Raw genomic sequence first — 10,958 nt, forward strand, 5'->3', positions numbered from 1 at the left:
ATATGAATAAATTGAGATATTTAAAATAATATTTAATAATTACCACACTTGAAATTTCTTCTTAAATAATAAAAAAAAACAAGTAGATATAACAAACCTCAAAGAAAATTTTATTTTGACCGTATAGATAACCAAATACAACTGCACTAAGACAGTCCCAAATAGTGTTTCATTACAAAAATATATGTGTAAAAATATACAAACAATTAAACTGACAGATAAACTGTTGATCTTTATCTGCTTGTGTCTGACTAAAAAGCCAACAGATGTCCAAGCCCCAAACACATTTTAATGTGTGATAATGTGTATTTTATCACATTAAAATATAAAAAGTGAATCCCAATTAAAGGCGTAAACATAATTTGCTTTGGGCCTGAAAAAACAATTCCTTAGTTTACATTTAAGGGATTACATATTACATAATGTTAATGCAAGATTAACATTTTAACCATACATCACTGCAGCTGATGACATCTTTTAAATCTTAAATTCTGTGCATAAGATGCTGAAAAACAGCGCAAGGAAAATAATTGTCTTGGCAAAACAAATAACCCAAAAACCCATTCAATAAATAGCATTATGACCTTTTTATGACATTATGACATTTAAAAGCACAAAACAATGAAAAGAAAATGGTGATTTAGTGTATTCAAAAGAACAAAAAAAGAGAAAATACAGATGAAGCGTTTAAAAAAAAAATTCCCTAAGTAAATACATAGCGACTTTGATTATCACACCACCCAATGCCAACTTCTGTTCAAAGTTAAGAATTCCTGCCTTATCTTTGAAGAATGCTTGGTGTTCTTCCATTTATTTTACATTGTCTGTTTATGGGCATCTTAACATTCTGTTAACCTTCTGGGACGTTCCATCTCAGTGTCATATTCGGCAGTTATGTACACCATGATGTAGTTAGTAAACATTGTGTACTGGACTGAAGGTTTATAATGTGTCAAATAAAAAGCACTACAGGAAAAGTTCACCCAAATATAGCAATTCTGTCACTATTTACTCATCTTCAGGTCATTTCAAACCCATATGACTTACTTTCTTCTGTGAAACACTAAAAGATTATGTTAAGTAGAATTTTAGAGATCAACATCCTCAGTCACCATTCACTTCATTATAAGAAAAAAAAAAAAAGCAACATCAACATTCTTTGAAAAATTCTCCTCAAATGTATGTGGAGGAAATGTATAGAAGTTTGCAGTGGCATGAGGGTGACAAAATAATATTTTTGGGTGAACAAACCCATTTAACATAACTTTCATAATTGTTCCTCTAGCGTCTGCTCTGCTTATCAATCAATCTGAACAGTTTAGCATTGTTGTTGCCATCTAAATGACTAAGATTTATCCTAACGGTTTCATAAAATAGCCTATGGTTAAAAACAAAAGGTTATGATTTACAATAAATAAATACAAAGTGACACTTCAGGTACACAGACTAGAAGAGTGCATCTAATTCCTGAGTGTTTGAGTGTTTGAGTTCACTGCTACGGTGTGGCCACAGATGTGCCTGTGATATCTCCTGTATCTACTAATGTCACAGTTTCTCCTGCCAAACTTGTTTCAAGGGCCTCCTCCTTAATGATGATCGCCACCTCTGGCAACATGACAACTTCCTCTCCACCAACCACCTCCTCCTCCTCCTCTTCCTCTTCCTGAAGCACCACTTCCTCCTGGGGCTCTGCACTGGTACCATTCGTCTGCCCATTGGCAATAGCCTCCAATTTAAGCCTGTACAGCTCAGCTTCCTGCTCCTTCCGGAGTAACTGCTGCCGGTACTCCTGGGCTTTTCTGTTTGCCTCTTTCAGCTGCTGCTCCAACTGCTCCCGACTGTCCTTCTCAATCAGCCCCTAGAACCACACAGTTAGTCTTGATTATGGATGTGCAAAACTACACAAATAGTCAGCTGGTTCCTCTTCTTCTGACCTACAAGCAGAATTTGAAATCAGCTAAACCTGTAGTAAAGACTGTAAAGAAATGGACCAACGAAGCACAGCGGGATCTACAAGCCTGCTTTGACTGCACTGATTGGAGTGTTTTTGAAGCTGCAGCTACAGACCTGGATGAGCTCATAGATACTGTTACATCATACATCAGTTTCTGTGAGGACATGTGCATCACTACTAGGACATTTTTATCATTCAACAATGATAAACCATGGTTTACAGGAAAACTCAGACAGCCTCGTCATGCCAAAGATGATGCTTACAGAAGTGGGGATAAAGTCTTGTATAATCAGGCCAGGAACACACTGAATAAGGAAATCAGATTGGCTAAAAGAAGCTACTCTAAGAAGCTGAAAAACAAGTTTTCAGCTAACGAACCTGCATCAGTGTGGAGTGGCCTGAAACAACTTACTAATTACAGGACTCCTACCAACTGGTGGACCAACGTCTGGCTGACAACCTGAATGTGTTTTACTGTAGATTTGAAAGGCCCAATCTCACTCCCCACACCCACTCTGACCTACACTACACACAAACACCAACACCTCCTGTAACCCCCCTCCTGCTACTCAACCTGCACTCAAGATCTGTGAACATGATGTGTGCCACGTCTTTCGGAAGCAAAAGATGAGGAAGGCTTCAGGCCCAGATGGTGTCTCACCAGCGTGCCTCTGATCCTGTGCTAACCACCTGGCTCCCATCTTCACACAGATCTTCAATAGATCACTGGAGCAGTGTGAAGTCTCATGCTGCTTCAAATGCTCAATTATTATCCCTGTCCCTGAAAAAACAAAAATCACAGGACTTAATGACTACAGACCTGTCGCCCTGACGTCTGTGGTCATGAAGTCATTTGAGAGACTGGTGTTGGCCCACCTGAATGACATCACTGGACCTTTTCTAGATCCCCTTCAATTTGCTTATCGTACAAACAGGTCTGTGGATCATGCAGTCAACATGGGATTGCATCATGTCCTGCAACATCTGAACAGACCGGGGACATATGCAAGGATCCTTTTTGTGGACTTCAGTTCGGCTTTCAACACCATCATCCCAGGTATTCTACGGACTAAGTTAAACCAACTTCCTGTTCCCATGTCTATCTGTCAGTGGATTACCAGCTTTCTGACAGACAGGCAGTAGCTTACGAGACAGGAGAAATTCACTTCCAGCACCTGTACATTAGCACTGGTGCCCCCCAAGGATGTGTGCTCTCTCCACTACTCTTCTCCCTCTACACCAATGACTGGACCACCAGGGACCCCTCTGTCAAGCTCCTGAAGTTTTCAAATGACACCACTGTCATCGGCCTCATCCAAGATGACGATGAGTCTGCATACAGAAAGGAGGTTGAACGGCTGGCTGTCTGGTGCAATCATAACAACCTGGAGCTGAAGACGCTAAAAACGGTGGAGATGATTGTGGACTTTAGGAGGAACACCCCAACACACCCCTCACCATTCTAAACAGCACTGTTGCAGCAGTGGAGTCATTCAGGTTCCTGGGCACTATAATCTCACAGGACCTGAAGTGGGTGACACACATTGACTCCATTGTGAAAAAGGCCCATCAGAGGTTGTACTTCCTTCGTCAGCTGAGGAAGTTCAACCTGCCACAGGCGCTGCTGATACAGTTCTACTCAGCAGTCATTGAGTCTGTCCTCTGCACATCAGTAACTGTCTGGTTTGGTGCAGCTATGAAATCAGACATCAGAAGACTACAAAGGACAGTTCGGACTGCTGAGCAGATTATTGGTTGCCCCCTGCCCCCTTCAAGAACTGTACACTTCCAGAGTGAGGAAAAAGGCTGTAAAAATCACTCTGGATCCCACTCACCCAGCCCATTAGCTTTTTGAACGGTTGCCTTCTGGCTGACGCTTCAGAGCTCTGAGCACCAGAACCGTCAGGCACAGGAACAGTTTTTTCCCTCCAGCTATCCATCTCATAAACAGCTAAAGCCGCCCCATTGAGCAATAATTATGTGCAATACCAGTTTAGACTATTTATAGTATCTACCATATCCCTTCTGCCATTATATACAAAGGAAAAAAAAAAAGGAAAAAAACTTTTTGCACTGTACAGAAAATACTGTATTTTTGTACTTTATATAATGGATTTGTTTTAGATTTGCACTATGTATGTGTGTGTGTGTGTGTGTATGTATGAAGGTGTGTGTATGTACGTATAATTATATTACATATATATACATACACATATATATATATATATATATATATATATATATATATATATATATATACAAAATGTATGACCTATGTCTTGCTGCTGTTTTTGTATTGTTGTGCACTGGAAGCTCCTGTCACCAAGACAAATTCCTTGTATGTATAAGCATACTTGGCAATAAAGCTGATTCTGATTCTAAATGTATGTAAGGAAAAATAGGTGGATTTCAGGTTCCCTTGACCCCAGTTGAAAGTTTTTCATAGGGGGTGTTTACACAAGACGCGTTCTTGTGTTCAAAAACAGTTTAACAGCGTAACTGAATGGAACGGAATGCAGGAGTTTCAAGAAACATTTTGAAAGGTTGGACTATTTTTTACTTGACTCGCCATCTTAACCACAACGCTTGTTGCAAGATGCTCAAAAAACAACAAATGATGGGATGCAACAGCCAAAGATGTCTATCTGAATGTGCATGCCTGAACAAGTAGTTGACAACTTATCAAATTTAAATGGATAATTCACCCAAAAATTATCTCATCATTTACACCCTCATGATATCCCAGTTGTGTATGACTTCCTTTCATCACCAGAACACATTTGAAGAAAATTAGAAAAATATCTTAGCTCAGAAGGTCCTTAAAATGCAAGTGGATGGTGATCTGATATTTGAAGCTCCAAAAATCACAAACAGTCAGCATAAACATCGTCAATTCGACTCCGGCTGTTTAATTAATGTCTTCTAAAGTGACACGATTGCTTTTGGTGTGGAAAAGAAACACATTTACGTACTTTTTCAATTCTAAATCAGGCTTCCATTCTGCAAGCGGTAAGCGCATGTGATGTAATCGCATTGGCATTTGAAACATGTGAGAACTGAGGTACGCGAGTCACAGCCGGAAGAGCAGCGCTGTTTACAAGTGAGAAGGAATAACTCTATACAGTAGCTTGATTGGTTTTGGTTTATTTCTGTATTTATCTGTTTCATTACTCACAATGGTGTGTTTGTGTGCTCATCCTGGATGTCTCAACTGAGTGGCAACGCAAATGCGTCACAAGAAAGACCACTTGAACTCCACCCTCTTGTGAAGCGTACTGGGAGTGATGATTTAAAAAGTACATAAATACTTTTATATACATTTAAAAATATTTTAAATATATTATAGATATTTTCCACACCAAAAGTGATCATATCCCTTTAGAAGACATTCATTGTAACTGTCTGTTATTTTTGGAGCTTCAAATATCAGATCACCATCCACTTGCATCTTAAGGACCTACTGAGCTAAGATATGTTTCCAATTTTTTTCAAATGTGTTGTGGTGAAGATAAAAGTCATACACACCTGGGATATCACGAGGGTGAGTAAATAAAGAGAATTTGAATTTTTTAACTATCCCTTCAAGGAAACCCTGTGTAAGTATACAGGTTTCACGTTTACATATCCATGATCGGAAGTGTTTCTTAGGGGGTGTTCAGTGTAATGAACACCCCCTGACCAGAATGCATGAGTTTTAAGATGAATATTTTTAACCTGACACAATGTCTTAAAAATTGCATGTTTGCAAAACTATCAAAAAACAGCACACAACGCAATGCAAGTCAAATATGTCTATTTGAATGTGTATGACTGTAGCAGTTGGGCGTTTAAATGCATAAATATAAAGATGCAACTTTTCTCAGAGGGTTTTACTGTGCAAACTGTGACAGCTAAAACACAGTATGCTGTCTGCATGCTTATTACAGCACCACAGGTAAAAATATAAATATATTTAAAAAAAACTAGATAAACTTACAGACCTTGCTAATCGACTAGCCGGTTGTTGTACGACTAGTCGATTATTGTGATCCACTCCTAGTCCTGACATTGAATGTGCATGATTGAAAACTCTAACATTTCCTGCTGCTCAGACCTTAGGTTTGGTATCTGTGTGGTTGATAGTTGATTCAAATTTCCTCTTCTGTGATGCAGCTGGTTTGGGTTCCTCAGTGACGATTTCCTCAGCAATCTGACTAGCCGGCACTGCAACCACTAAATACACAGCGGCATGTGTGAAAATACAGCAAAGCCTTAAAATTATTGTTTGCACAAAAATGAAGATTCTCTCATCATTTACTCACCCTCTTGCTAGCCCAGATGTGTATGACTTGCCGCCTTCTGCTGACCACAAACAAACAATTTTAGGAAAACATATCAGCTCTGTAGGTCCATACAATGCAAGTCAACAGGGTCCAAATCTTTGAAGGTCAAAAAGCATATAAAGGCAGCATAAAATAATCCATATGACTCATGTGGTTAAATCAATGTCTTTAGAAGTGATATGATAGGTGTGGGTAAGAAACAGATTAATATATAACTCTTTTTGCTATAAATATCCCCTTTCAAACAGCCCTCCTAAGCTCTCTTATCTCCTAAGAGGAGGTCCTCTTTTGTTTTTGGCAATTCGCATTCCTTGTGCATATTGCCACCTACGGAGCTGGGTGGAGAATTTATAGGACAAAATTACTTATTTATTGGATACAATTTTGGCTTTCTTCTTACCTAAATCATATTGCTTCTGAAGACATGGATTTAACCACTGGAGTCATATGGATTACTTTTACGCTGCCTTTATGTGCTTTTTGGGCTTCAAATTTTGGACCCTGTTGACTTGCATTGAATGGACCTACAGAGCTGAGATATTCTTTTAAAAATCTTTGGTGTTCAGCAAAAGAAAGAACATCATACACATCTGGGATGGCATGAAGGTGAGTAAATGATGAGATGATTAACATTTTTGGGTAAACTATTCCTTTATGAGTTACAAATGAGAGGCACAGCAATCTACTCACTTTGCTGCCCTTGCATTGTGACAAAGAATTTCTGTCCCAGGTTGCCAGGCTGCAGGTTACCCTGTTGGTCTGTTACTATGGTGAAGACTCTCTGGCCATCCTCCCCTACAAGATGCTGAATAGCTGAATCCACCGAGTCAGCAGCAATCACACTCTCTGCAGCTAATAAAGAAATATAGCATCAGTTTGTTTTAATTAACAATTTAAATATCTAACCCCGCTCTGTAACTTCTATTTGCATCTACTTTAAATAAAGGTTCAGATTCCGATTCCACTTAATGGTTCTTGTTCTTGTTCTTTAACGATTAATTTCATACTTGAAGAATAATTTGCCCCAGCTACATCCTTAACAAATATCCATCCATCCATCGTCAACCGCTTATCCTGTGTACAGGGTCGCAGGGGGCTGGAGCCTATCCCAGCTAACATGGGCGAAAGGCGGGGGACACCCTGGACAGGTCGCCAGTCCATCGCAGGGCCACACATACACTCACCTCCACATCCACATCCACACCTAGGGCAATTTTTTTGGAGACACCAATTAACCTAGCCTGCATGTCTTTTGGATGGTGGGAGGAAGCCGGAGTACCCGGAGAGAACCCACGCAGACACGGGGAGAACATGCAAACTCCACACAGAAAGGCCGGGGCAACCAGGGTTTGAACCCACGACCTTCTTGCTGTGAGGCGACAGTGCTAACCGCTGCACCACCGTGCCGCCCTCTTAACAAATATATGAAACAAAAAATATAGCCTTGTACTTTTTACAAACATAAATTTGAATGTTTTTAAAATCCCATTTATTTTGACAAAATTTGTTTAGAATGTATAACCCTGTTATTATAAGGACACCCCATCAGTAATTATACTAACACTTCTTTAAGTCACGCAAGCCTTGAGAGGCCTACTTGTAAACATTTTCAGGCCATTTCATGTCAGACCTTTGTCCTTTAGTGAATAAGTCATGAACCGCTCCAACTGATTCGGTCAGTGAGTCATTTGGCTTATTCAAAGAAATAACTCATGAGGTTCCCAGTCCTAAACACATATGCTGTTAAATGTCTATAATGCCTGTTCATACCTGTGTTAGTTTTAGCATTGGTGAGAACAAGATCAGAGAGATTAACAACTCCTGATGATGAGATTATAAACTGAGGGCTGGTAGTGGCAGGAGATGGGCCGTTTATGATAGTCCTCTCTGGATTCATGTCCACTTGATTCTGCATTCCCTCCTAGAACATCATGGTTAAAAAAAAGAAAAGCTGTTTAAATGCACAACAGCTCACATGATAAGATCATGTCTTAATATCTAATCGATAATTAAAACATGGTTGCAAATACATTTTACCTGTAACAAGAGCATCAAATCTGTGTTTCCTCTGTCCACTGCAATGTTGAAAGGTGTCTTGTCAAACTTGCTCAGGGAATGAGTATCAGCACCGTATTTGATCAACAGCTCTACGACCATTCTGTGTCCGTGTTCTGTAGCCCAGTGCAGGGCAGTCATTTTCAGCATGTCTTTGGCATTGATGTCTGCTCCACTCTATACAGCCAATAATATCCAAAATTAAATATAACCATATCACAAAACATGTCAGAATTTAACAAAGATCAAATGATGAGTGAAATATATGTAACTATTCTCTTTCTCTGCCCAAAAAATCCATAATTTGTTCTTACCTTAACCAGTAATTCAACAATGCTTGAGTGGCCCTCTGCAGCAGCCATGTGGAGGGGGGTCCGATCGACTTTAGTGCGAGCATCTCTACTCACCCCAGCACGGAGAAGCACCTCAGCGGTGGAGTAATGCCCATACTGTGCAGCTAAATGCAGCGGTGAGGTACCCAGCTAAAACATAAGAACATGACACCATTGTCAACACTTATTAATACAGTACATGGCAGAAATCAACAGATAAATTGACTGAATTTGTAGAATGCTTAAGCAGAATTAAAGGGATAGTTCACCCAAATATGAAAATTCTCTCATCATTTACTCACCCTAATGCCATCCCAGATGTGCATGAGTTACTTTGTTCTGCAGAAAACAAAATAATAATTTTTATTTTTCAAAATGTTTAGAAGAATATCTCAGCTCTGTAGGTCCATTCAATGCAAGTGAATGGTGACCAAATATTTGAAGCTCCAAAAGAACATAAAGGCAGTATTAAAGTAATCCACATGATTCAAGTGGTTTAATCCAGGTCTTCTGAAGTGATCCAATCGGTTTGGGTAAGAACAGACCAAAATTTAAATCCTTTTTCATAATAAATCTTGATATCAGCAGTCTCTTTGGCGATCATGATTTGATCCTTGATTATACTTCCTAGCACCATCTAGCACTCTGCACATGTGTCAAGCACTAGGAGGTGTAATCGAGCTTGAAGTCATGATCATGCCTACAGACTGCTCATGTCTTCAAAGGATCTTAACATTTTTTGTAACCATTCACTTGCATTGTTTGGACCTACAGAGCTGAGCCATTCTTCTAAAAATCTCTGTTTGTGTTCTGCAGAACTAAGTAAGTCATACACATCTGGGATGGCAATGGGGTGGGTAAATGAAAAGAGAATTTTCATTATTGGCTGAGATATTCCTTTAAGTATAACTCACCCAATCTGTTGTAAAAGGAGCTCCATTAGCCATAAGAGACCTCACTTCATCATCCTGTCCTTTACGTGCTGCCTCCAACAAGCGCTTTCCCAAATCCACAAGCGACATCTAAGATGGGTAAAGAAAGGATACAGAATATTTATTTTATACGTTGTTAGCACATGAACTCAAATCAAGATATTGACAAAATTATTACTTTTTACAAGCCTTACATCTCAGCTCAAATAATACATTTAAAAGTTTAGTTTTGCTTTCATAACTCATGCCAAGATCTGTAAATACACATTTCTTTGTCAAATTGGAAATTGTTAAGACAACTCTGTCTGTTGTTTAATTAATATCCAAAAATGCTTATTTCTCATGGATAAGGTGATTTTAAGCACCAGGTGTGTACATTCCTGCATGTACATAATTCATCATCAGTGACAAGACGGGAAATAGTCATCATTTAATAATAAATTCAAGTTCCGGGGGAAGTTGATTTCTTCATTTGAAAACATTACGGTTTGGCTTGATGGACGTTTCGCACAGATTTAAAACGGAACAGGCGACTACTATTACAAAGCTTTAAATTTAGATTAATTTAAATTGAACTTTTAAATAAATACTCGTTTTCCAAATCAACATTTTGCGGTCTTCAATACAAGATGTTGACTATTTTAGCTTATTTAGCTTGTCTTCTACGAGGTTTCCATCCGATACAAAATAATGCATCTTCTCAATATTAAATTACAAAACCTTTTGTGTGCACAATAATAATCTATGAAGTGTGGAACAAATGACTGAAGTGCACTTAACTGTTCTACAAGATTTATGCTATGCGTAAACTGTTGATAAGTTGTAAAATAACTCGTCTCCAGTTATAATATAACCAAAACAGTGTAAATGAGTGTAATTAAAAACTCTTAATGACAGTTTATCAAATTATTGCAGTCAGCTGCTAATAAACCAAAAGTTCTGCTGCTTACCTCGCCGACAATGTTCTTCAGATGACTTGTACGGTATTATAATCACGTTAAATTAAGACCAAATGTATGCTTGGGTTATTTCAGGACATTTAGTGGTCGATCATACTTTCCGATACTTTTTGAGAACAAAAATAACACAGATGGGATATTTGTCGTCAAAGATGGCACACGTACGGTACCGGAAGTAGAAATATTTGAGTAGTTCTTCTATGGTGGTGTTGAACATTGCAATGTCTGTAGCGCCTACTATTTCACAAAAACTAACTACATGCATGTCCAGCTTCATTCATTCTGTCTTTGTCCAGGTCCCCCTATAAAACATTTTTACTGTTTTCCATGAATGCAAACATTAAAGTGATATATATAGATATATAGATATATAGATATATAGATATTGATTGGCTCACACTGCA

General features: G+C 38.7%; 1 protein-coding gene across 1 annotated transcript; it reads right to left on the reverse strand.

Annotated features, from left to right (window-relative positions):
* Positions 1–36: 36 nt before the first annotated feature.
* gabpb2b (GA binding protein transcription factor subunit beta 2b) lies at positions 37–10,714 on the reverse strand. Its single transcript, XM_052147286.1, has 8 exons — positions 10,546–10,714; positions 9,578–9,685; positions 8,646–8,813; positions 8,314–8,508; positions 8,047–8,197; positions 6,967–7,128; positions 6,048–6,166; positions 37–1,858 (listed from the first exon to the last, which is right to left on the reverse strand). The coding sequence occupies exons 2-8, from the start codon at positions 9,683–9,685 to the stop codon at positions 1,496–1,498; spliced, it is 1,266 nt and encodes a 421-aa protein (XP_052003246.1). The 5' UTR covers positions 10,546–10,714; the 3' UTR covers positions 37–1,495.
* Positions 10,715–10,958: the final 244 nt, after the last annotated feature.

The sequence above is a fragment of the Xyrauchen texanus genome, chromosome 17 (genome assembly GCF_025860055.1).
Source record: "Xyrauchen texanus isolate HMW12.3.18 chromosome 17, RBS_HiC_50CHRs, whole genome shotgun sequence".
NCBI classification, from domain to species: Eukaryota; Metazoa; Chordata; class Actinopteri; order Cypriniformes; family Catostomidae; genus Xyrauchen; species Xyrauchen texanus.